The following is a 27,074-nucleotide window of genomic DNA, read 5'->3' on the forward strand; positions in this document are numbered from 1 at the left end:
GTCACAATAACTACTTTTGCTGGCCAATACATTGTCCCAGAAATAATCACAGTGAATAATATTGTTGTCATTTTGGGATCATTTTATGGCACCAATATGGTAGTTTTATAACAGTAAATGATACAAGTACAGCCTTTTAAGAGCAATGAACTTTTACTTCTGCAGAACAGCTTTTTCTAAACCTCTTCTCAAGTACCACAAGTCCTGCATGTTTTTGATGTCTCTGCTGCAACACAGCTGAATTAAATCAACTTGTTAACAAGCAGCTCTAGCAGTTAATAAGGAGTTGATCATTTGAATCAGCTGTGTTGCAGCAGTTAGTGACATTTTTGTATAAACAAACACACATAAGCACAATGGGCAATATCAAGGTCAGCAAAAAATGATCGTCATCATGCTCATTTATTGTATGATAAGTTCGAGAGAGTAATTATTGTGACAAGCTGACACTTACATGCACTTGTATTTAATTTTCTAAATTACGAGTTGAGGATTCTTCTTATCAAATGTGACTCACATTATTAAAATGAGGCAAAATATATACCAGGAAAAAAATCTAGGTGCTGCTATGTGCGGTCATGTGTGCATTTTCTTGAAAATGAAGACAAGATGGCACACTAGAAAATAGAAACTGACTTGGTTGCCATTCTTCGTATGAATACAAGTGGAGACTCTGAGACTCTGGGCTGCAAATTGAGCTCAGATCTGTGATAGTGAGAGAATAAGGGCTCACTGTAAGAAGCAGCTTCTTGCGACAGACCACAGCCCAGCTCGCCCTCACATGGTTCTACTTTAGTCAGGAATTATCTCCTTCGGCGAGGAAGACTCTCCCCTGACAGGATCCTTAGAGGCCTGACTCCTCTTTCATTTGGCTTTGATTTACAAGGCCTTCTGACGGATGCTTTTGGGGGTTGAAACCCGCCTCTATACACTCAATCGGCTCTGGATTTACCTCTTTTACAACAAACAACAAACACATGGACCCACACTGTCAAGTGGGGATTCCACTGCCTGAAAAATGTAAAGCGGCGAGATGACAGATGATAGCTGGTTTGAGCGTCTCAGACATGTACGTCAGAGGCGCTGCAATAAAAAACCAGCATTTGAGACCACCTTAAATATAACTTCCCTGACTTGCAACAGCAGCAACTTGTCAAAATAACAGTCTCTGTGGCATTTGTGCAAGGGAGCATGGGTTTTGTAAAGCTTACTGGCAGCAACGTCAATACTACTTTTCCTTTCCTTATGACCCACAGAAATGAGCAATGGCACCATTTAGTCCCTCCAGTTTACAGGAACTCTTACCTCTGAAGTGGCTTTCTCTCCGTCCGACTAAGGTTAAAGGGTCAGATGAAACCACCACTCCACTCCACTCTGACGGAGCTTTTAGCCTTTGGAAATGAAAAAAAGTAAGAATTAGAGTTACCCCTCACAGTTATAGATCTCTGTGCACCAGAAAAGTTGTATTTACAGTTTACATTCAGGTCAGTGAAAGCCTGGATGCTTCACACACAAAACATCTTTAAAATCAGCATAGTTTTGATGTCGGCACCCAAAAGAGTGTCCCTAATTCAGCATCTGACCAAATGTCTCCTCCTCTGTTCCTGAAAAATGGCCAGAAAAGTGTTTTTGTCGAAAACTATGACGCCATAGTGAAGATAACCTGGATATAAAATGTCTTCACTTCATCATTGCGTCCTATTTAACATCCGTGTCAAATTTTCATGATGAGTGTATGAACTCTATGAACATGTTTCCTGAAGCCACACTGAACTTCACCTTTGACCATCAAAAAACAAATTCTCATCAGTTCATTGTCAAGTGGACGTTCATGAGAATGAGGCTGATGTCAGGTCACAGTAACCTTGACCTTTCACCACCAAAATCTAATCAGTTCATCATCAGAGTTGAATACTTAGGGTGCCAACATGGCACCAGTACCCACAGGACCAAATCATTACGCAGATTTTGGTGCCTCACTTCTGTGCCAGGTTGTGTAAATAACAAGACAGAGAGCGAGCGCCAACTAGAAAAATGGAGTGGGCAAGTGAACAAGGGTGTGTGTGTACCAGTGACAGTGAGGCTGCAGCGAGCAGAGTATGAAGTTAAAAACAAAAGTGCACTGTGCAAACAGTTTAAGCTGTTAGTCACTAAATACATGCTACAACTCCTCAAGCACGAAGCCAAGCTCCTGTGTCTTGTTTGTCACCTGCTGATTAAAGTGAAGAAGGTTAGACCAAAAGTTAGAAAGTGAAGTTAGGCTCCTAGGCTCCCTTAAGGTGGACTCTTATGGTGGACCAGCTGTTTTCATTGCAGTGACAGTCTCAGTCACTCCTGAACAGATAATAGATGTCAATAGATGTAAATGTCAGTTTGCTGAATCTGTCAGGAGTTAGTGATGCTATTACAGATCCAATATCAAAATCTATTTAGCTGTTAAATTATTGTAGTTGTTTGTTTTTAGTTAGTTAAGTTTAATTTGCCAGTAATGCCTGGTATTTATCATTCTTTATACTGTATGTTTAGGTATTTTTTAAACTGTTAATGTAACAATTTTAGGTTTGAATTTGCCTTTGCAATAAAAAAGCCGTTCTTTTGTGTCATAAACTGTTTTGTACTTTTTTTTTATCAGTTCAGGCACCGTTTAGGCACTGGTACTATTTAAAAGTATCGTTTTAGCACCGGTAAAAAAAAACCACAATTGATACCCAACACTATTAATAACTAAGTCCAAGAGGACGTTTGTGCCAAATCTAAAGAAATTCCCTTATGGTGTTCTTGAGATATCGTGTTCATGAGAATGGGACGGACGGATGGACGGACAATCCAAAAACACGATACTTTCGGCCTTGGCTATCACAGGAATGGAGGCATAATACAATCTATCAGATATGATTTATTGTCTATTTTCGAGGCTAAAACACAATCCCAGCTTTGGTCACCTCATCCAAGACCATTAGTCTGTGAAACTCCAAACATATAGATCAACTGTTCTTCTCACTGCACTGCAGGAGAAACCAGAGACCTGGCAGCCGGCAGCGAGAGGAAGGCGGACCGATTTCACTGTCACAAGAATGCAGAGGATTAACTATGGAGGGTGCTTGAGCGAGAGACTTAACTAAGCACAGGCAAAAATGACACGCACAGCCAGAGAGACACTTATCGCAAAGCTCTGAAAGCAATCAAGCGCAGTTCTCCCTTCATTATGGCCGCTCTTTGTCATTACTGCGAGATTAAGAATGTGACATTGGAGCTGTGGAGGCCTTCTTCATTTGACTCACTACAAAGCCTTTCAGACCCACACAGGCAGCCAACCTAATAAGCATGGCAACCACTACAGGCTCATAATTTCACAGCATGAGTCAGAGCAGAAACCATGTCAAAACTCTTACTTGTGTATTGACTGTGATTCATCAGTCTCTACCCGGTCTGCTTACCGGTGTTAAACGTTTTAACGAATCATCAACATCAGTGCTGACTAATCACCTAACCTTATTTTATCTAAAACAATCTACAAGCTGAATCATGGTCTGGTCATAGAATATAATTTAAGCACAGACGGTTGGTTGTAGGTTGTGACATGCTGAGCTGGTCAAAAAATATCTATGCTTTGGTCATAGTGTGTATTTAGTGTGTGCATGTGTATATGTGTGTGTGAGGCAGGCAGCTGATGTTGTGGCTGCCTACTAGGAAGCTATTCCCGCTGGCTTCAGCTGTTCTGTCGTTTTTCTACACACCAACTGTTGTTCAGCCGCAGCATGTGGCAGAAAGAGTGTGCGTGTGAGTGTGTTTTCACAGCAAACAGGTTTCTTGTAACAGCGTCACTTTGACTGCTTGCCTGTGCACATCATCTCCGCTGTAAAATCTGACACGTTGATTTTACTTTAAAGAATCTAGGAAATGAATCGTAATTTCTTTATTTAATATCTAAATGTTAAGTTTACTCAAAATTTTGGTAGTTTTACCTAATTTTGTGAAGTTGTTGCAACTTAAAAATGACAATATTTTTTTTTATCAAATCAAGTTTTAGCATACGTATCTGTATTCTACTTGTTGCATACTAGTCAATCATATTTGTATGTTCCTAAACATGTTAGGAAAACAGAACTGATGATCCCTTTAAGTCAGAATAATTTAATTTACTTAAGTTTCTAACACTTAAAAAGAACAAGGTAATTTCACTTGTCATTTTTAAGTTGCAACATCGTCACAAAATTAAGATAATACAGCTTAATTCAAGTTAGGTTTGATATAAAGTAAACATAAATTAAGATTTAAAGTTGTATTACTTTAATTTTTCAAGGCAATTAGTTTCCAAGATTATTTTAGGTTAGATCAACTTGTCAGATTTTACAGTGTGTCAAAAACGCAAAACTGCCCTCTCAGATTACAGCTCCCTCCCATCTCTCTGGTGTAATTTGCACACAGTTACCGTGTGATATCACTCAGTCAACACAAGGCCATTGAGCAGGTGTGGCAGTGACACATGGATCTGTGCAGCTGCAGGGAACACAGTTGCTCCAGTCACAACAGCACAGGGGCCGGCAGGCAGCTGCTCCAGAGCTGGAAACAAAGGCCGGGCTGCGGCACATGCACACACAAACATGACCAATTTATGATCAAAAAGCAAGGGCTCAGCGGGACAAAGAAAACCAAATATCACAATATTTATATACTTAGTGAGCATTTTTACTTTGGTTTTCAAACCATACAGTCACAAACTGAAAGTTTAAAAAAATGGAACTAATAAAATTAAGTACAATACAAAGAAAAAAGTGGGGAAAAAGAGAGAAAAACAACATTAACATGGTCTTTTATAACTAGTGTGGTGAAAATTTGGAAAATTTGATTTTCTCCATACACCCCAGCACTAATTATAGCCTTTTTATACTTTTGATACTTTTTCTACTGATGTCCTCAATGTCAGATTTTCCATGATATCAAAGAGGGAACACATATTTATATTTTTCAAGCTATTGTCTTAAAATCAGTATTGTGACAAAAGTGGACAAAAAATTTCACTTTAAAAACACTCAAATTAAATGCATTTTCCTCTTCATTTTCCCATCTAAATTTTGCAATAAAAATAGTTAAAGTTTGCATGGTCAATATGTTGTCAGTGTTATATCACTTGGTCTATCTGTTCTTTTATCACTTATGTTCTTTTAAACACTTTACTTATACAGATGTGAATCTAGCCAGGATTTGGGTAAACAGAACCACTGCAGCACTGCAGCACTGGCACACAACTTGCATAGGTATGAGAAGAATTAATAAGCTCTATAGATCAAGATGCCCTTATGACTAAATGCTGAGGCGACTCCTTTGGCACTATAAAAACACAACTACCCAAAAAGGTGCCCTGTGTGTCACCACCTTCACAACAGTTCGTTTCAACAAACTTTTTATGTGGCCTACATTAGTGCCCCACTTCAACAACACACCAAGGGGAAACACAGGCTCCTGTGTAATGGACACAGGTGTGTCCTTGTCCACCCACACTTTCCCCCATTAAAGGCAATCCTTTGGGGCAGCTCATTTCCTGTTGGGGCAGGAAGTGGGAAGGAGGGCAGGGCACTGAGCTTGCAGGGGTGATGATGATGTCACAGCAGGAAAAGAAAGACAGGATTGTTGTAGGGGAAGTACAGCAAGTGAGTAAGCAGGCATCAGGCAGAACTAAATGTTGGAATTGTGTCACATCCAAAATACGGGAATATACCAGTTATACTGTGAGAAGCACTTCCTGTGATGTCATCCGTGTAAATACATGTACTGTTTTACAAGACCACAGAACAGACTGGTTCAAAACTGATATTAAAGAACGGCAAAAATGACCCACAGACCACGACACAGCGTTTGTGCTACTCAGGATGACACATCACATTAAGTGGGCAGATCTCTGTACATTATGGCCCTCAGGCACATGTGTCAGCCCCATTCAAAGAGCTCATACCCCACGTACTGAATTTCACTTATGTTCTCCATTCACAAGGATTCCAATTTTGGAAAGATTATACTGTTATATCATCCAATAAACACCCTCAGAAAAAGCTTTATTTTGAACACTATTTACTGCAGACTGTTCTATTTAATGACGCATAAGATTCAAAATAAACTGTACATTTATTATTCTGACTTTGTAGCTTACACACAGGGATGCTAAATCTAATATACTGGATCTGTGTTAGTGCCAATACAAACCATAATAAAAGGATTGGGTATCTGCCATATCTGCCCAGTCCACACTGAACATTGTCAGAGTCATTCTACAAGATAATTAACCCTTTTAAACTTGTGCAAAGAAGAAGAAGGCAGTGACCAATAAACGAAGAAATTACCCCAAAAAGATCACTTAAAAATCAGTTTTAAAAAAGGGCCCAAAAAATAGCATGAAATTTGCTAAAATTTAAAGAGAATATTACCTGAAAAAAGAACTAAAAACGAACAAAAGGCATGGCCCAAAAAAGTGCTGAAATTATTAAGAATAATCTGAACCAGAATTTTAAATATATGATGTAAGTATTTATAAATACAGTTTTATTGTAATTTTCCCTACTTTCCTTTTTTTATTTTCTAATATTTCCCCAATTTTCAGGTCATTTTCTTGTCACTTGATTTTTTGCACTTTGTGTGACAATTCTTGCAGAGTTTCCCATTGCTTTTTCCCCTCCACATTTTTGAAAGAAATCAAAGCAATCTGTGCAGGTTTGCATACCTTTTGAAAGGCTTCTGAATGCAGCACCAGAAAACTGATGTCGATCCAGGTTTCAAACAGTTAAAGGGCTTCCCAGGATAAATGTAATATTTTGAACTTCATTTCATTACTCAAAATGTAAGATTATAAAATTAAGTATTTTATGAAGTGAGAGAGAAGTCTGCTCTTAACTATACCTGAACAAAAAAGCAGAAACACCATGTCACGGTGACGCAGCCGAGACAACAGATTAATGATTAAAGATGCATTCCACTCAGTCTTGTGTTGCATGACAAGATCACATCTGGAAACATGATGTATTACTACATGGTATAAGACACTGAAAAGGAACATTCAGTGTGATAATCTGATGGTGACCTCTGATTCACAACACAAAAAAAGATAAACTCCCTAATTAACTGATGATCTGTATAACAATGGCTGGACCAGGGAAATTTATTGATCAGAAAGGCCCAGCAGCATCTTAATCTGCTTTCAGGACCAGATAAGGTCTTAGCAGTGACCCTGAGCGTTCTTGTGAGGGCGCTGAGGTAAACCATCAGTCAGCTGATTGATGGCTGGCTACAAAGCCAACCCTCGCTGGGAAGGTGCATTAGTATTGATCAGCGTATTGCTTTTAAACCAACTGCAACTCGTAGAAGCAAATGCTTTCGATTTTGCACAGTGGACCGCCTGACCTCTTGAGGAGTTCAAACAGAAAATCACTTCAAAAGTTGTCAATGTCAAATACGTTTGAATATTGGATACTGATGTGACTCTTGTTGGGGCTGAGCTCCACAAATGACTACCAGATGGTTACTGGTGACTCATCAATGACTAACATTAACACAACTACCCATATTTAAAGGGGTAGTTCTGATTTTTTGAAGTGGGGTTGTATGAGTCACTTATTTATCGTCAATGAACTACACAACAGTGGTTTTCAATGGGGAACTGAAGCTGTTATATTGATCTCTTCACAGCCAGACTCCATTAAGAAAAATAGTGATTTGACATTGTGGACACAGTAGCTATTGATCTACTGCTGCCTCGATCAGGTGTTTTTGAAACCTGTTTCAACATCAGTTTTCTTGTGCTGCACTCAGATGCCTTTTACAAAAATTTAACCTTTGGAAACCCGAGCAGACTGGTTTGATTTCTTATAAAAACATGGGGAAAAAGGTAAATAACCAACTTGGCAAGAACTATGAAGTGTCTATTGCAAGAAAATAGTAAAAAGTGAAAAGAAAATTATCTAAAGATTAGATTTTTTAAAAAAAAAGGGGGCTGGGGGAGGATAATCAGAAAATTATCAATAAACTAAGAAATGTGTTCATAAAACTATATTTATGCTTATTTAATTTTATATTTGAATTATTTTACATGTATAAATGTAATTTTATTTGCTCAATTTGCTCAGGTTTCAAGGACTTCAACAAGTTAGTTTGGATTCACCAAAGTCAAACCTTAACCCAAACTGATTGAGGCAACAGTAGACCAGCAGCTCCTGTGTTTAGTGAGATAATATTCCTGTTTTGTCAGTGGAGTCTGGTGGCTGTGACAAAAGCATACGAAGGGAACTGAAGCAGTTTTCCCCTTGGACCAGGCTGTCTGACAAAAAAAGATAAAGCAATGAAAATACTCTCAATATGGCTTACACTTTAACTGACGTTGATTTCTTTTTAGGTGGGACTTTTTGATGGGTGGCTACAATATGTGTTGTTGCTGGCCTCCATCCACATCAGTACATTGCTTAGTTTCAGTTTCGGCACTCCAGCCTGCTTCCCTAAACTGGGGGCATGCTGACTGACATCTACAGTATGTAATACACTGACTTTGGTATATCACAACACGTCTTTAAAAAAAATCTGAAGGTTGTTGAAGGTGTTATTGACCCAACCTTACACTACTTTTGCTATTCACACACACACACACACACACACACACACACACACACACACACACACACACACACACACACACACACACACACACACACACACACACAGTAATGTCTGGTTGCGATTACAAGGAGCTGATCTCCCCTCCTCAGTGGGATTCTCCACGGTCCGTGCAGGCAAGTACTTCACTCTGGAAAAACCACACATGGTGGGAATTATGGAATAATGCTGCGTCAGGAATGTTCCCACGATGGCCAGTGGGATCTGATGGAGGTCCCACTGGTTGGCGAGCTGCCAGCGGGGTTTATGGGTAATGTAAGACACACATACAGAGTTACATGATCAAATGCCTCTTGTGTTCGTGTACATTTGGACGTCTTGAGTTGGATCAGAAAAGTCCTTCGTGTGCAATGGGTTTCACCGTTAAAGAAATCAGCTGAACTCTGAACTCAGCACAGCTGATCAGGTTTGAGACAGAAATCTCACTTCTCATTTACACTGTTTCTGTTTCTCAATGATCTCTTGACAGCAGGGAAGGGTGAGGGGTCAAGCTGACTGATCAGTGGCATCATTAAGCCTGGCAATCCGAGGCGTCAGTCCTGAATGTTTTACAGAATGGGCCTAAGAAACTGTTCTTTATTTAGCAAATATTTTTCCTTGATCATCCCTGAGTGAAACTTGTTCATCAAAACGTAGGAACCCCTGGACACCCCTACAGATGTCCGGGCTAAGCCCCCAATGTCCTCAAATCCCATAAACGCCCCAGTGACTGACCATGAATATGCCCTGACCACAGAATCAAGGCCGGTCATGGTGCCAAACTTTGGGGCAGATCTTCATTCAGTCACCGAGTTGCCTGTGTGGCACGTGGGCCGAAATAATCAGGAATCACTCAAGAGTGAAGACCAGTGGAGCAGAGAGAGATTAGCAAACTACTCAGCCACTAACTTAACCCAGAGACTCATTCAATAGAAGCTCGGACTCACTCGCAGCACTGCCAGAGTATTAGTCAATGAGATTTGGCAAGAGGCAGCCACACAAGCACACACACAGCGCTATTTTGCGAGATTAAGCCTGCAGGTTTGAGTGACTGTCAAGGGATTCTCCTGCAAAAAAAATTATTCAATCCGCTTCTACCATGGCGGGTGTTTTCACTTGGGTTCTCTCCGCGTTGTAGGTCACTGGCTGAAACTGGAGATTCCTCCAGTGTCCCACATGAACTCTTGTATAAGGAGAAAAATGGAGCAGCGTGCCAACTTTAGGCCGTACAGTAAATGAGGAGCTTGAAGCCAAGTGTTGTGAAAAAAAGTGTGACTTCCAGACTTTGGCAGAGGACGCAGGGAAAAGGGAGAATGACATCAGTGTTTCCAAGCCGTCGAATTTCACATGACATCAGCTGCAGCAGAGAACATTTTATTGGATCTCATAAACCTCAGTCTCCTGTCCTCTTCCTCCATCTGATCTTTCTTCTCACTTCACATTTTTCACCATCTTCCTCTTCTACCTCCCTGAGTCTTTTTGGCAGCGAGCTCGGCTGGGGAGTCACCAGTGACATGGCGCTGTGTGGCGACCCTCGCAGATCATGCCTTGGGATGTTATGAATGGGCACTGTGACAAGGGCGGGCTGCTTTCCAACCCCTTCTTGTTTCCCTTCCCTGAGGTTTCACAGCATGCTGTAGTACCAGTACTGTACTTCTAACAGACATGAGCTGCTGGGTTTCTGCTGGGTGACTTTCATGATGATGGGTGGGAGGGTAGTTAAAGTCTGAGGGGGGAAAGTAGGCTAAAGAGTGCATATTTAACAGCAAAACAAGCCATTCAGCCCCAGTTTTGAGGTTACTGCTGGTTCGTGGCTTGAACTGAACACAGAAACGTTTGGAACATTTAAATAATGTAAGGGTGAGCCTGTTTTTTCGTTTTGGTTTTTGTACGTAGTAGTGGTGGGCAATGTATTGTGGCTTGTTTCACATGCAACATGTACTGACTATATCGCAAACATCGAACAGAAGTTGTCACGTCACTGCACAAAACTCGCTTTGGCGTTTTGTCTCTCTCCCTCTCAGAGACACATAAACACACTCCTCTCGAGGGTTTCTACACCTTAAAGAAAAGATTTCAGACTTTTTAAGACCTTTTTAGTGCCACTTGTAATGAAATTTAAGACCATTTTTACAGTAGCCAAAATTAAAGACAAAGAAATCATGAACTGACATCAATAACTTAAGATGCGGGAGAATTTTGCCTAATATCCATTGTGACATACTACATGACTTTTTGGTGATGTCAATGCAAAGGGTATTCTGTAAAAAAAAAAAAATTAAGTTATTAATTATTTTGAATTTTTACAATGCAACATCTGACAATTCAAGAGGATGGCAACTTAAATCCAGTGCACACTCAGGTCTGTCTGGAATCTATATTCACTGCATAGCGAGTTATTTGTTAGTTCAAATGAGTTAGGCGTACACTGCTGCCTTTGTTACCACAAACAAACATGACATCCCCAACACAATGTGATGCTGGGATGCTATAATCACTGTCAGTGGATACTTTCTCTGATGGTCCCTAAATGCCACAATTGTTAGTGTATTCTATATGGTGTATAAAACTGAATCCTCCGAGGATTTGCCTGGAATGTAACCCGGAGGTCAATGATGAGAAGGCGACTGCACAAGCATAAACATTTTGGGCCAAGAGGCAGGCATTTCACAGGAGGGTGAGGGAAAACAGTGCAGCTCATTTTGCTTGCATCTGTGTTTGTATGATGGACTCTGAGTGTTGCCAGAGACTGCAAGAAGGCAAACAAACACCATCATCCGTGCACTGCTGTTATGGTTTCATGAGAACCTGCTGAACCCTGATTAGATGGGGAGAAGAGAGGACGCAGGAAGTGGCCGTGCTAATGTTTATCCCAGGCATTGCATGATCTGTTGCAAAGAACTGGCCATTAAATTTAATTTAATTCAACACAGAAAACAGGAATAAATCCACCCTCTGCTTCCAGATCTACGTCTTACAACAGACAGATCATACATCACCTGGTCAATAATGCAGATTTTTTATACAGCTGCCAGACGGCACATGTGTGTTTCCTCAGAGTTAGCACTTTGTGTGCTCTTAATACTCCTCTCTCTGAAGCACTCCTGCTTGCCTTAAGCATTTTGTGTTCTCTCCATGTCAAAGAGCCATTATCCATGGCCCGGCTCAATCCACGCAGACAGGCCGCCCCATCCATCAACCCACCCATCCTGGGACTGTTGTGGTGGAGCTTTAACTGGACTTTGTGGCGGATTACATAGGCAGGTGGGGTAGAGAAAGAAACATGATACCACAAATCACCGCCTCCACTTCTCCTTCTGCGTTCTTAAAAACTGATACCTGATGCAGCTGCTGGAATTCTGGCTGAGAATTCCCACTGGGATGAGAATTCCCTTTTCCAACCTTGGATGCTCAGATCAACGTCAGAGTGAATACCCAACTGTGCGCAACTTAGGTTTAAATGGCTCCATGCAAAATTTAAGGCGTATAGTCCATCCCTGAGAAAATGTGCAGCAGCTTTGTGTGCCACTGAGAAACTTTCATAGGAATGAACAGGGTCCTGCACCTAAACGCAGCATCCTGATATCTTTATATATCCATCATTGCAACATAGAGGTGGCTGAGCCCATGGCTAGCAGCTAACGGTGCTTACTCTGTAAACAGCGCTAAACAACCTGAGAACATAAAAGTGGGAGCTATGCTTGTGCCATGATGGAGTCCTGATACCTGTGGTAACTCCCTAATGAGTGCAGTGGGATACACACATACACTAAAATGCAGGTGCGGCCGGACCGATTTACCACAACAAACCACAGAGAAGCTCAGATTACAACACACACACAAAGATTTCATGACTTCTTTCTCTGTTCAGGATGTCATTTCTCCACCATATCTTTACATAAAAAATACAGTTTTTCCTCTATATTAATGCTCTGAATGTAAAATATAGATTTGTTTAATATTTGTGGCCTTAAGGCTTTGTAGCAGTCACAGGTGTTGATCATGCTGAGAGCATGTGATGGAGACAAACAATCAGACAGCATGCCTGCCAAAAAACCTAATTTTTACAGAGCCCCACATTTCCTGTCACATGCACCTTTACATTAACAAAGACTGACCCCCTGCAACAGTGAATGGAACAGACCATCTGTAATACAGCAGAGGAGGAGGAGGAAGGTGGGGAGTCCTCATCAGCAGCCCTGCAGTGAGAAACAGCCACCTGCCATTGTCAAAGTCACACTGATTAATAGCTGCCTAAGCTGCTTAAACACCCTGTACAGTGACAGAGGCGCACACAAAAAGGGACAGTTAATGAGTGAACAATAAAACACGTATCAAAGCAGATCAGATAAAATATAGGAAAATAGGTCATGGAAGAAAAGTAATGGAGATACAGACAGACTGACTGAGCTATGTAGTGGGTTAGGGGTTAAGGTTAACCTTAACCCTTGCAATGCAACCACAAGACTTCTGCAACTATCACTTTTTGTCCAATTAAAAACTCACACTTGCTCTCCCCATCTATAAATTATAACCCACAGCTCCGAGCAACAAGGGCAAACCTGTTCTATGTTTGTTGTTGAAAGGCAATCTGGGAAATGTAGGCAGTAGATGAAAACAGCAGCTCACAACTAGCCCAGCTGCGGCGTCCAGATTTTGTCCTCAGTCATTAGTTCAAAGTTGACACATTAGATAAATTACAACATATTCAATTTCATGTCACAAAATGTAAACAACACGTGGGCTTAGAACACAATGAAATAAAACATATTGCAAAATTTAAGTGTAGTTACTTAACGCTTTACAAATAAATGGCAATGGAATAAAAAAGTGCATATTATTGCATAAAAATGTTGCTAAGGCACATGTTAACAGGTCAAACAGTATAATTCTGCTGAACGGCAGAAAATGTCCCTTAAAAATAAATGCTCTCTGCCAGAAATATACTATACTTTAAAATAAAGTGTATTTTTTATAAAACTGACCATTCAGAATTGACATTTGACAGACTTTTGGACTGCAATCCACCAATTGGAAACCACTGGACTGAACTGTTTAAGGAAAATTACAACCTTTTATCATAAAATAACTCCTACAACACATTGAAAACGGTCAATGAAGAACATCCAGCAAACACAGTATCTAAAAGTGGACTTTTCCTTTAAGAGTGTAAATCCCAGCAGCACTGACCCACACTAAAAACGTACTTGTTAAAGCGCTTCAGGAGGAAACATTCGCCCATCGGCACAGATATGCAAACTAAGAGATCCAATTGTAGTTCAGTGTTCGACGTTTGTATCTCTAGCTGTCTTTAAATACAGATATGTATGCGCCTGTGCGCTTGAGTGCACCTGCTGAATGAAGACCCAGATCATGTATTGCCCTGAAAAGAGAGTAGGATGCCCTCCTTCTGCCTCCTCCAATCAGCAGTGCATCCGCAGAGTAGAAACTGCATTGTCCATACATTACACAGGCGGAAGATACCTTGATCTCTGCACCTTACACATAAAAATGTTTTTTTTTTTTGCAGGCGCCAGTCTTTTCCTTACTGTTCTCCTTGATACCAAAAATAGACTAAATGTGTATCTCAAACAATCAATTTCCTGCCATAATGGGCGCTGATGTAAGTATGTATTAAAAGAGCAACAGGAAGAGCAGCTCTCGATCTGGAACAGTAGAGGTTTTGCAGGCTACAGGCAGGCTGCTGCTTAGCCATTTGTCTTTGTTTCCAAATGGCAGGGGCAGCTGCCACCAAAGGTCAGCAAAATGTTACCAGAACAAGGCCCTATAGAGGCCGGGGCCGCGTGCCTGTGACAAGAGGGGGGACACACCCAGGTGGAATGACACATCAACACTTTCTCTCTCATGCAACACGCCCTGAGCATGGCATCTTGTTTGGCATCAAGGAGCTAATGCAGCTGGTGGCCTCTTGGAGTTTAGTCACAACACCAAGCCAAAGTACAGGGTTCATACATATTTACATACATATTTATATACCAAGGAATTCCCATGACTTTAAAGGCAATTTTCATTTTTTAAGATAACATTTGGGTTTTTTTTCCTTTAAAACATGTATGATTTTTCAGGACTGCACAAACCCTGAAAGTAGCTCCGATCAGTAGAAATATCAGGTTACACTCTCCCCTCCATATCTTCATCAAACTGCGTTTGAAGTGCCATCCTCCCCCTGCCCTCCTTCACGCACCTACACCCCCGGCTGTAACCCAACCTGGCTGAACTTACACCAAACACCACTGCCACCCCCAGCCTTGTCTCTGGAGCTTTTGTGCAGAGCAGACTTCTGCCCAGGGACATGGGTGGGTGGATGGATGGGCGGAGGTCAGACATGGCCATCGCGACTCACACAACAGAGCCAGCAAAGCGCTGACAGAACACACAAACCCAGAATAGCATTAATGCATACAGTCTCATGGGATCATTCCTCAAGCCCAAAATTTATTTGACAACTGTTTTTCTCATCAAATCAACTACATCCCGAGGAAATCAAGCAAACAAAAAAAGGGATGAAAGGCAGCAGAGATTGAGGGAAGAGAGCTTCTTTTTCTTCCCTTCCACTTCTGGCTAAACAAAACAGAACGGATGAATGAGAAAACCATGTTTCTGGTTATGTATTTTGAGCTCCTCTGAAATCTCTTTCCCCGAGGTTCTCTTTTCAATACCCTCGAGAAAGAAAGCTGACAAGGAAAAAATTCCTTACATGTGCTTTTAAACAGAAACAGTGAAATGACACGCTTGCTTCAAACATGTGTTTTACCTCGGTGGCTGGAAATTTAATCCATGACTGAGCTTTTTATGACTGAGCTGGATACCATACTGCCTGAACGCAATGACTTCAGGACTAATAGCTGGGGAAATGTCTTGTATGAGGTGCATGTCCAGCGTTACTTTTTAAGTTTTTTGTGTGTATATGCACAATCAAATCCTGTTTTTTCCATTAGATAGTGAGTATGAGTATGCCAAGTCCCGATTCCTATACTTGTATTCACCTGGATAATACAGCTGCAACATGCACACTTTAAGTACTTTAAAGTTACTAAAATCAATTCAGTGTATAAGCTTGAAAGTTTCAGCTCTGAAAATGCAATACGAGAAAAAATGTCTGCATCCAAACAGTTGCTTTGGGTTTTTTTTTTCTTTAAAAATAAGAAAACTAGGAAAAATGTTCAAAAGCTATATTAGTAGTAATTACAATTGTCTTTTTAAAATGATGTTACAGAATAATTTAAAAATTCAGATATATATTTTTTTAATTTTCAGCATTTTTGTTTGCATATTTATGTTTTTTTTTACTTTGCTTATTTATGTGTTTGTGGCTAATTTTTTTGGCCACATCTTGTAAAGTTGCTAATTGCCTTCTCCCCATGTTTTTGCCAGAAACTAAACAAAAGGTAAATTAAAGGTATTGCTACAACTACAATGACAAAAGTAATGTTGCAATGCAGCTACAGGGCTAAAATAAGCCAAGAAAGATTTCTCAAACATAGACAACAAAGCGAATATTTTCAAACCACTCTACAATAAAAAGTTCTTTCACTCACAATTGGGCACAGCACAGGAAACAGAGACACAACAATATCCAAAGGAACAAAAACAACATGTCACTGGGTTTTCCACATGTCCTTGTTGCATCAATCATTTTCTGTCCTCCTCTAGACAATAAGTGACATCCGACTCCAGACTCCGCATGCAAGAAAACAAGCTTAAAGGCATCTACTTGAGGGGAAGCGACCAAAAGGCCAGTACTTATTTTCATCCCATTAACTACACTGGAGGCGAATGGGCTGCATTGTTGCTGCACTGTCTCCATGCTCAGAATAATGTGCTTCTAGTCTGCTGCTTTGTAGATGCAAATCAAGCGTGCCTTAAGGACACAGACGGCCTATTATAATGCCACCGTGGGGATAAAGGCTGGGCCAAGTGGCTTCTTGATGGCTTTTTTTCAAAGTTTGTTTTGTGTATTCACCCCTGAACAGAAGCGATACAGTTAAAAACTGTCTTCGCCTGGCTTTGGTAGAGTAAATAAAGCACACGCAGGGAGGGAATGTTTACTAGGTGACACGGTGGGCCCATATGGTAGCCAGCCAGGCAGTGGCATGGTGTGCAGCCGCTCTGAAAGTGACCTTTGCACCCTACTGTCAATGAAGGGTCATTTTCTTTCCAGTGTTAAAGGGACAGTTCAGATTTATTGAAGTTGGGTTGTACACCAACTTCAATAAACCAGACAGCACCAGACAGTGCACCATATTACAAACAGTAGATGTCAGTCAACACGCCCCAGTCTGGAGAAGCAGACAAAATGTGCTGCTGTGGGGCCAGCAACAATACATATTTTAACCACCTAAAATAAGTCCCACCTGAAAAATATATCAATATTTAGTTTAAGTGTAAGTTAACATTTAAAAGTATTTTCACCGCTTTACCTTAATGACACACAACCACCAGACTCCACTGACAAAAAACAGTGATTTAAGGTCGCTGAACACAGCAGCTGCTGGACCACCGCTGCATCAAAAAGTTTGCTAATTTGTGTTATTGTGTGACTTTGGTGAATCTGAACTGATCTTTTCAAATGCCAAAGTCACACAACACAAACAAACCAACTGATATACTGTATGTAGCAGTAGACCAGCAGCTCCAGTGTTCGGAGAAGTTAAATCACTCTTTTTCTCATTCGGGTTTGTTGCCCCTCACTGGCTTATTTCCTGCCAATTCAGCATGTTGAATCGGCGGCTACGGAGCCCGTCAGTGAATGGAATAAATCTGATTGGTTGTTAAAGTCAGCACACGAGGAGCGAAAAGGAAGGGAGAAAGTAAACAAACAGCTACAGCGAAGAGATAGTGAAGACAGCACAAACTTGTTATATATGGTAAGAATGTTTTTCTTTAACCATTGAGCTCCAAACAGAAAAGTTTCCTGGTGGGTTGTTGTTGCTTACTGGCGCACAGTAAATATGCCTTTTTCTTTCTTCAGTATTGGGTTGTGTTTTAATGTACTACCTGGCTAATTAGTGTCATAGCTATCTAACAGTTTCCCGTTTGAATGATGATTACAGACAACCGCCGTTTGCTGGAGTATTTCCTCATATGTTTTGGAAGAGACACAACAATGTGAGAGTGACACAGCAGAGGGCTTTTGTCGCCACTTGTTCTTGGATATTGGCTTGGTGTGTCACAGCATTTATACCTATGAGGCAGTAATGTACCAAAGTAGTGTCTAGACTGATTAATTTTATATACAAAGAAACAGATACAACTGTTTAAATAACCATTTTATTTACTTGACACTTTTATTATGATGGCGCTTTATATTTGCTATTGTGTTATTTACTTTTGAACAAATAATTTCCTTAATAAAGTATGGAAGCTTTATTTTACAATTGTGTGTTGTTGTTGTATTGTGATTGGTCGGTCTATTTATCTTTTAAATTAAACAATAAACAGGGACGTAAGACACTGCAATGTTAATATTCAAAGTAGGTGTGGATAGGGAAGACAAAATGGTAAGTTAAAGCCAATGCTGCACCTGCAGCAGTGCTCGTACTTCAAGCCACCCCTGCATAAGTCTGTGCCTCACTTGGGCCACCCCAGTACAAAAAGTCTGGACACGCCACTGGTCAAACTGGCGGCGTCATCCAACAAAGGGAATTAAAACAGTGCTCAGGAGCTGCAGTGAACGAGGTCACTGATGATGAACTCTCTTCAGCCACACTTGCACGCAGTACTACTTATTTTACTATTTTTTAATCATTCAAACCACGGTGTTTAACAAAAAATGCACCAGAAAGACACAAACATTAACGCGACAAAACCATCGGCCATTACCAAAAGCTGATAGCCTCCTCGCGCTGAACAGAGCAGGGTGGAGACTGTGCATCTCTGCTGCTCTGGTAAGATGCAGGGGAGGAAAATAAGGCTGAAAATCCCCCAACGACAGACAGAGAGTAAGAGCTCAACATATCTAACAACATAACAATAGGCTCGCGTTCACTGGCCTCTCCCATTAAAGCTGCGGCTCTTTTCCCAGTCGGCCCAAACGCTGCACGCCCTTTCTCCCCAAGAAAGGGATTGTTCAATGGCCGCAGAGGGGGCACACAAACCCCCCATTCAAACAACACTTTCCCTAACAAGCGACAACACCTTCATAATAGCTTGTTTCTTGAATGACGCTTGTGTTAAAGAAGTAAACATACAATGTAGCTTCTCATGTTTCCTTTCCCGAGGAATCAATACATGATCGGTTGATGTATTGCTATTTATTTGTGATTGACAGTTTTAGTCTCTGAGCATATTTATATAAAAGAGCGAAAAAAGGGCGTTGGAGACTGAAAACATGTCGGGATAGCAAAGAAAAATCCACTTACAGTCAAAGGGGATCCACAAAGAGGCTCCTCTCCTCTCCGGTGTTCTCCAATGGGAGCAGATATCCCTGCCCTTAGGGAAAACGAAGGAAAGCTCCTGATCTGATATGTTTAATTATCTGTTGATGAGAAAAATAGAGTTAAAAACTGTCTGTGCTCCTCATGTTTTCACACACTGCCTCGTCTACACATACAATCCTATCCCTTTTCCCATTCTTCTCTCCCGGAGCTGCTGGAGGAGACACGCTGCGCGTCTCCGTCGTTTCCTGTCCAGCCCAGAATCCAGCGCTGCCTTCATGGCCTGTCGGAAATATTAAATATCTGGGTTGATTGCAGAGAGGAGGAGGAATTAGCTAAATTGCAGATTTGAACACGGTAGACTGGGGAAGAGATAAATTGCAGTGTTACGCGAGCTGACCAACTGAAACATTTTAGCGCAGTTTTCTGCTGATTAATTCGTTAAAAATTTAAATGGCCACGAAAACAGGAATCTTGGAGGAACAGTGAAGGCAGCATCCGCATCCAGCAGCTATCCCTCGAGTCAGGGGCAGTAAATAATAATAATAATAATAATAATAATAATAATAATAATAATAATAATAATGATAATAATAATAATAATAATAATAATAATAATAATAATTTAGATAGCACTGCTTAAATTAGAAAATAAAAATCAAGGTAAAATATGTAGTAATAATAATAATAATAATAGTGATGATGATACTAATACTAATTCTACAACTACTACTTCTATTATGACTAATAGTAATAGTAATAATACACTATATATAGTTCTTTTCAAATAGAAAAATAAAAAAGTAAAGTAAAATATGTAAAAACAAAACAAAAATGTAAATAATAATGATAATAATAATAATATCAAAAACATCAACGACAAAATAAAATGTACATAGCTCTTTTCAAAATAGAAAATACAAAATAAAAACATAAATTAAAAAAAAAAATTAATAAAATAAAACTAATATAAAAATAACAATGCAATAAATGAATAAATACAATCATAAAAAAACATAAAAACTCATACCAATAATGAAATGACTACTATTACAGCTAATAATTATAATAATAATCATAATAATGATAATGGACACATGATTCTGACAGAATTCCATGTATGTGTATTTATTTTTAAATATATTTTACCTTGTTTTGCACTCATTTTACTATAACAGTAATAAGATGAGATGCAGCCACATTAAACCCCACTGGAGCTCTGCAGGGGTTCTTGCTGATGCTCTCCTAAAGCCACCACCACGACCAAACAAAAGGGACTTACTTGTTCCAGATTAGGAGATTATTGCGTGTTATCCATATGGACACATGACATTACTAACCCACCAATCTGCCCCCTCATCCATTTTCTGAATTACATACAACATTTTAGAAATGCTATAATCCCTATTTTGCAATCCAATGAATCTGTCACCATGTGTTGGTACACATAGTAAATTGTTATACCCTTTAATGTGTGTTTAATCCCCTTTGGGCAGTTAAACTTGCATAAAAAAGAAAATGCAGTGAAGCAAAATTATTTATTATTGCAATTAATATAAAATTGTATCTGATGACTGTTTTCTGGAATAGTAGCTGTAAAAGATAGGGCTGTTATCAACAGCATGATACAAATGTAACCCGATGTTGCCATCTAGTGGACAAAAAGAAAGGTACTGTACCTTTCTTAACCCCATTTTGTGGATACAACAATCTGTTTTAAACAAGTAAACATTCAAAAATACCTTCTCTTGTAGCTGGTAATGTGTTTTTTCTCTATCTGACTTATGTTAACTGTGCCACTTTCTTCACATTTCCCCCACTTAATGACTCATACAGTAAGGAGCCATTTTCTTGTTCACTTTTTACTTTGCCAGCCAGCTGTTGGGCTTGTGTGTGGTACTGGCACAGTAGCAGTCATACAAATGTAAGTTCAAATCTGTTTTTTTTCTGTGCTTATCGTTGTGTTCAGTAAACATTTAGTCATGGTACACTGGGTCATTGCACTTTTGGTCACTCACTCCACCTCCAACTGTGCAGCAGAAAATACAGGGTGTTGAATGGCTACAGTGTCAACTATCACGCAAAAGGTTTTTATTCTGGTAAAGGTAGAAAAACGTGCTTCCAGGTAACAATGAGCTTTAACCCTTTGAAACCTGAAATGACATCAGTTTTCGTCTGCTGCATTCAGACAGCTGTCACATGCATTTAATCCTTTCGAATTTCATTTGGGTATTGGCTTTTAAATTTCACCTGCCCTGGATAAGGATCGACCAACAACCTTAAAATTTTCCAGCAGCACCTTAACAGCCTGAGTTATCAGTTTTTCTGTGGTCTTTATAGTTTTTATTTTTTCCCTTCAGACACCAGCTTGCAAAACAGTGATCTGATTCATCACAATATATTTAAAAAAAAAACAACAACAATCTTATAGTATAGTGTGTCTAAATGTTTGAGGTGACCTCTAGCTTACCTGGTAGAGTGCTTTCCCCTCCTGCCTTGAATTTTGAAGGGGCTCAAGTTTAATTCCCGCCTGTGGCCCTTTGTGACTTGTCATTTTCCCCCTCTTCCTCTATAATTTTCTGTCAGTTTACGGCTATCCTGTCAATAAAAGGAAACATTCTTAAAAAAAAACTCAATGTTTTAATATTACAAGAACAATAGTCAGAATATTATGTGTTTAAACTAATAAATTAAGGCAAAAAGCTTCAGATTAAGATCAGAGTCTCAGTGTATTAAAATATCATCATAGAAGAGTAATTATTGACCTTGTTTGCAGTTCTAGTTCCTATCGACAGTTTTTCAGATGTCTTTTTCATAATGGTGGTCTATGGGGAAATTGATTTTAGGGCCCCAGGTGTTTATTTTTCCCTGCAATACACACAAGTGGCTGCTGGGAGAAATTGGAAGCAGGGCTGAGCAGCACTCCTGGGGGCCTGGCGCAAGCCCACGGGCCCAAAGTGTCAGGGATGCCCTTGGCCTTCACTGGCAAAATGTCAAAATATAACATATAGTGACCAGAAAAGATTCAAAGTGATCACAAAGAGACACAGAGAGATCCCAGAGCGAAATGACTTCAAAGTAAAACCAAACAACCAAAAAAAAATTACCCAAACAGACACAAAATTAATTAATTAAGAGACCCAAACAACTACAAAGATATACAATTAACCAGAGGCAGACACAAAATGACCACAAAGACTCATAAAATGACAAAGTAAAAAACACAAAATTAAGTCAAAGAGACACAAAACAACCAAAAGGAGACTCATGACTATGAAGAGACATAAAATGACAAAAACTATTTTAAAAAGTAAGTCAAATCAGCACAAAATAACCACAAAGAATCTTGTAATGACTACCAAGAGACACAAAACAACAAAAAGATGCATAACAACTATAAAGAGACCACAAAATCTATGTCTCCTCTGCCTGTGTAGGAGAGGTGGTGGGCCCTTTGTGTATCTGTGCCCAGGGGCCCAATGTTTCATAATTCACCCCTGGGCTCCAGCTCTGCAGCCGACACATGGTGGCAAATAAATGTGATCTGAGATGGCAGTGAGGGTTCAAAGAAAAGCCAGTGCATTACTTTAAACAAGTATGAAGGCAGGGCAATGACGAGTTCGTTTTAAAGAGACGGGAGCAGATGTCTCGGTTAGGAAGAATCTTGAGTGTCCCTCCCCCTGAGCCTCCCCTCCCCTGCCCCCCCGGCCCCACACATACCACTTGAGAACTCCTAATATAGACCCAACTGCTTTATAGGAAAGGGTAACAAACCGAGCGGAGTCACAAGCGGCTTTTTCATGGACTCACAACAGAATTATGGAGCCTCCTTCAAAGGTGAAATGTTACTTTGGAAATATACAACTAGAAGAAAATTGTTTGTTTAGTTTAAAGAATTATTTGAGGAACTGAGCAGCCTTGTGCATTTCAAAATATTCTGACAATGTCATGTGGAGAATGTTTTGCTTGCTCTGTTTTAGGTGTCACTACCAGAAAAGAAGCAGGAAATAAAGAAACAAGGTACAATAACAACAGCTCATGCTCGTTTGTAACAGTTTGTGTGTATGCATATCTCCTGTTATTATGTAATATGTGATTCCTCACAGAGGCTGATGCCACAATCTACATGAATTTCATGAAAAGCCACTGCTGCTATGATGCCATTCCGACCAGCTGTAAACTGGTCATATTTGATACCACACTACAAGTAAGAAACACGTGCACAGAAGCTTCAATCACTCTGGTATTTTTGGCTTGTAAATCCTCTGACTTTGAATTTATGGCTTCCAAAAAGGTGAAAAAGGCCTTTTATGCACTGGTGGCAAATGGCTTGAGGGCTGCACCTTTATGGGACAGCAAGATACAGAGATTTGTGGGTAAGAAATGGAATTAATGGTATAGCCAAAGTCAAATATTGGTTATTGTGGATTGTAATAATAGGGGTGTAAATATGTTTCTCTCACAGGTATGCTGACTATTACAGATTTCATCAACATCCTGCATTGCTATTACAAGTCCCCTCTGGTGAGCATGAATATGCAACACTTTAAAACAATTTCAACTTTTTTTAAAAGGCATACTTCACCTGCAAAATGACCATTTCTGTATCAGTTACTCATCATGTTATCTTGAATTCATGAAGAAAACTTTGGTTTTCTTGCATGCCTCTATGGTGAACGGAGAAAACAAAAAAGGTGAACATTCTAAAACGGAGGACACATTTCAAATATTTATTTAAGCACTGAGAAGGAACTTATCCTTTGGTTTTTTTTTTTGTTTTTTTGATGTAAGGGAAGGATATTCACCTTTTAATGTGCATATTCTATATTTCTTAAATAACCTCAGACCCCCAAACCTGTAAGTGTGTTTGAAAAAAAACCCCAAAATATTTATCCAGAATCTGTCAAAACTGAAATGATCATCATATTTTTAAATAGTTGATGCAATCTTTTACATGAGGATTTGCATTTTAAAAAATGACATGCTTGTTTTGGTGATAACTCCTTCCATGCTGTTTGCTGGTGCTTTGGCTCCATATTAACACCTGGTGTAAATATATAAAAACATGATTATTTATGGAGGAGGGAATGTCATACTTTTCCCCAATCACTCGGGGAAGTTAAAAAAATATTTGTAACTATGGGGAGGGTCAAGATAAAAAAAAAAAGCCACACTCCAGCCGCCCACCTCCTTTAATAAATAAAGTACCCCTTACTTCAGTTCATGAAAAAGGTTTGCCATTTTTAGATACTCCATTCAACAAGGACATGCAAGTATAAAGTCAGGGAGGAAAATATTTGTAACTATGGGAAGGGTCAAGATTCAAAAAATAAAAAACAAAGTGACACCCCAGCCACCCTATCCTCTGATAAATAAAGTACAGTCCCTTACTTCAATTCATGAAGATGGTTTACCTTTTTTAGATTCTTCATTCACCAGAAGCATGCAAGAAAAACAAAGTTTCTTCACAAAGTCAAACTGACACATGGTCATACAAATAGTCATGCTGTGGCTGAAGTATCATGGATCATGGATCCGACATTATTTAACACCTTTTATTAGATAGTCACAAAGCAACGCAGTGTGAACCTTCCACGCTTGACAGAAGATTTTGCATTGGTTGCAATATTTTTTTAACCTTTTCTTTTCTTGACGTGTAAACATTGACTCGCAATTTGACATTGCCCTTACCCTTGTAAGGTTCAAATGTACGAGCTGGAGAACCACAAGATTGAGACATGGAGAGGTGATTCATTTCGAAGTAAATAACCAACACAGATCAATACTATTAATGTCAGTGAATATATCTCTGTGAATTATTCATTCGAGTTCTTTATCTTCATCTGTCTAGATGTCTACTTACCACATTCCAATCACTTCCTAATCACTATTTCTCCAGAGGCCAGGTGAGTGCACACTCTCAGATTTAATTATTTTAACTCTTTACATTCTCGTCCACTGGCAGTAAAATTGTCTCCTCTACCTTTTTTCTCTTAGCCTCTTTGATGCCATCTATTCCTTACTTAAATATAAGATCCACAGGCTGCCGGTCATCGACCCAGAGTCTGGAAACGTCTTACACATTCTCACCCACAAAAGAATCCTCAAGTTCCTCCATATATTTGTGAGCAAGCAGATGTTTAGCGTGTGGTATACTTACATTTACCATGACATTTGCCGTGGATCTTCTGACATTTGCCGTGGATCTTCTGTTGGATGTTTTCAGGGGAAAAGGGTTCCCAAGCCTGCGTTCATTGGAAGGGAGATTCAGGAGCTTGGGATTGGAACGTTCAGGAACATTGCCACTGTTCAACAAACAGCAACACTTTATGATGCCCTGTCCATTTTTGTGGAAAGGCGGGTGTCTGCACTACCTGTGGTGGATGAAAAAGGTATTAAAAAGCTGTATTATACAATTTACCAATTAAAATACGTAATAAAGTATCCTCGTACTAATATTACAGCATATGACATTTCTTTTTCTCAGGCAAAGTGGTGTCACTCTACTCAAGATTTGATGTCATTGTAAGTCGTCTGCAGATTTTTGTGGGATTACATGTCTTTTCATTGTCCTTGCATGCCGTAGCATTGTTTGCCCACACTGTAACAAATTGCTTATGGCCAAATTCTAACAGTTATGTACAGTTTTTTTTCAAATTACAGTAAAACACTGTAATTCTTGGTGCTTTTTCAAGTCAGTATTACTGCTGTGAAAATACAGCCAACTTCTGACAGCAATTAACATTTTTCTTTTTTCAAATTACAGTAAAACACTATAAATCTTTTCAAGTCAGCATTTGTTCTGTAAGAATTCTCACAGTAATATACTTTTTTTCCAAAGTACAGTAACACTTAACCTCTTGATGCTTTTTAGAGCCAATATTACACTGTTAACCTCAAAATCTACTGTGGAATACTGTAATAAATTTAATGGTGATAACAGTGCACTTGGGTATCTGTGTTTGCTCTATTGCAGAATCTAGCAGCCCAGAAGATTTACAACAATCTGGACATGCCAATGCATGAGGCAGTTCGCAGGCGCACATGTTTCATCGAGGGAGTGATCAAGTGCTACCCTGATGAAACTTTGGAAACCATAATAGACCGCATTGTCAAAGCTGAGGTAGATTTATTTTTTTTTAGAAGAGTTTCTTATCAAGTTATAAACTCGGAGAAATGCAGGAGAATGTTCTTTACTTCCTTGTTTCAGGTCCATCGGCTGGTCCTGGTGGACAAGGCTGATGTTGTGAGAGGCATCATCTCTCTGTCTGACCTGCTGCAGGCCATGGTCTTAACCCCTGCAGGTATTGATGCCCTTTTGTCCTAGCACCAGGGGACAGAGGGTCCCCCTCTCTCCTGGGTAGATTTGAGTACTGGCCGTGTTCAGCCAGGTAGGCTCTCAAGCCTCCTTTTTTATCATCCTCATGATAGTTGCTGAGTGGAATGATTGTAAATTTTGCTTATGTGTTTCAGAGATCAACTTGTGACTGATAGAGACATTACAAGAGGAAGAAAAATCCCCTGGCTGTGCTGCTGTTTACATTAAGATGTCTTTTGTGATGTATGTGATGCGTTCAAGTAACAATAAAGGACAATGAGTTGACGCTGATGTAATGAATCTCTATAGGTCTCCAGCACAACGTCCAATGTGGCTGTATTTGACCAAATTGATCAATATGTGTTTACACAATACTGTATATTTCTGTAATAAACATTTGTATCAAAACTTGCAGATGAGGGGTCTTTTCTGTATGTATTTCATGGAGAAGTACGGTATGTGAAGGATGGCTGAAGTGTGCTTATAAAATAGGCCTACATCAGCTATATAGTCCTCTCAAAATATATATATATTCTATGGTATGGTTTGGTATCATGTATTATATTGTAATATTTTGTATTGTATGGTATTATATGGCTTGGTATAATATGATATTGTATCATATCATATATTATATTTTTTATTTATTATATTTAAAAGGCACAGCGTACAGTTTAAAACATAAATGTTACCATTTGATGCATTATCCCAGATTTTAATTTAGA

At 39.6% G+C, this 27,074-nt stretch overlaps 2 protein-coding genes across 6 annotated transcripts in view; one reads left to right on the plus strand and one right to left on the minus strand.

Annotated features, from left to right (window-relative positions):
- raph1b (Ras association (RalGDS/AF-6) and pleckstrin homology domains 1b) overlaps positions 1 to 19,279 on the minus strand; it is a 58,123-nt gene extending 38,844 nt beyond the window's left edge. Inside the window, 2 exon segments of the mRNA XM_042513247.2 lie at positions 1,306 to 1,391; positions 19,017 to 19,279. The gene's annotated coding sequence lies outside the window, so the exon portion shown is untranslated.
- A 3,470-nt stretch (positions 19,280 to 22,749) lies between these two features.
- On the plus strand, positions 22,750 to 26,757 carry prkag3a (protein kinase, AMP-activated, gamma 3a non-catalytic subunit). Of its 5 annotated transcripts, none has more exons than XM_088074207.1 (13): positions 22,751 to 22,868; positions 23,012 to 23,051; positions 23,138 to 23,238; positions 23,326 to 23,407; positions 23,497 to 23,555; positions 24,732 to 24,792; positions 24,883 to 24,937; positions 25,029 to 25,155; positions 25,258 to 25,423; positions 25,519 to 25,556; positions 26,008 to 26,154; positions 26,242 to 26,422; positions 26,505 to 26,757. In XM_088074207.1, the coding sequence occupies exons 1-12, from the start codon at positions 22,851 to 22,853 to the stop codon at positions 26,356 to 26,358; spliced, it is 1,011 nt and encodes a 336-aa protein (XP_087930333.1). In that variant the 5' UTR covers positions 22,751 to 22,850; the 3' UTR covers positions 26,359 to 26,422; positions 26,505 to 26,757. The 5 variants fall into 5 exon arrangements, with proteins under 5 accessions (XP_087930331.1, XP_087930332.1, XP_042368996.2 ...); XM_088074208.1 differs by having other exon boundaries at positions 24,732 to 24,777; XM_088074205.1 differs by having other exon boundaries at positions 22,750 to 22,868; positions 25,029 to 25,423.
- The last annotated feature ends 317 nt before the right edge of the window (positions 26,758 to 27,074 follow it).

This window comes from Plectropomus leopardus, chromosome 24 (genome assembly GCF_026936395.1).
Source record: "Plectropomus leopardus strain MGB_pleo_1.0 chromosome 24, ASM2693639v1, whole genome shotgun sequence".
In the NCBI taxonomy this organism is placed as follows: Eukaryota; Metazoa; Chordata; class Actinopteri; order Perciformes; family Serranidae; genus Plectropomus; species Plectropomus leopardus.

Excerpts from the sequence above, each read along its gene's own strand:
- prkag3a (XM_088074205.1), top strand. Across the intron at positions 23,408-23,496 it reads CAAGATACAGAGATTTGTGG|GTATGCTGACTATTACAGAT; the intron begins GTAAGAAATGGA and ends TTTCTCTCACAG. Across the intron at positions 25,557-26,007 it reads ACTCAAGATTTGATGTCATT|AATCTAGCAGCCCAGAAGAT; the intron begins GTAAGTCGTCTG and ends GCTCTATTGCAG.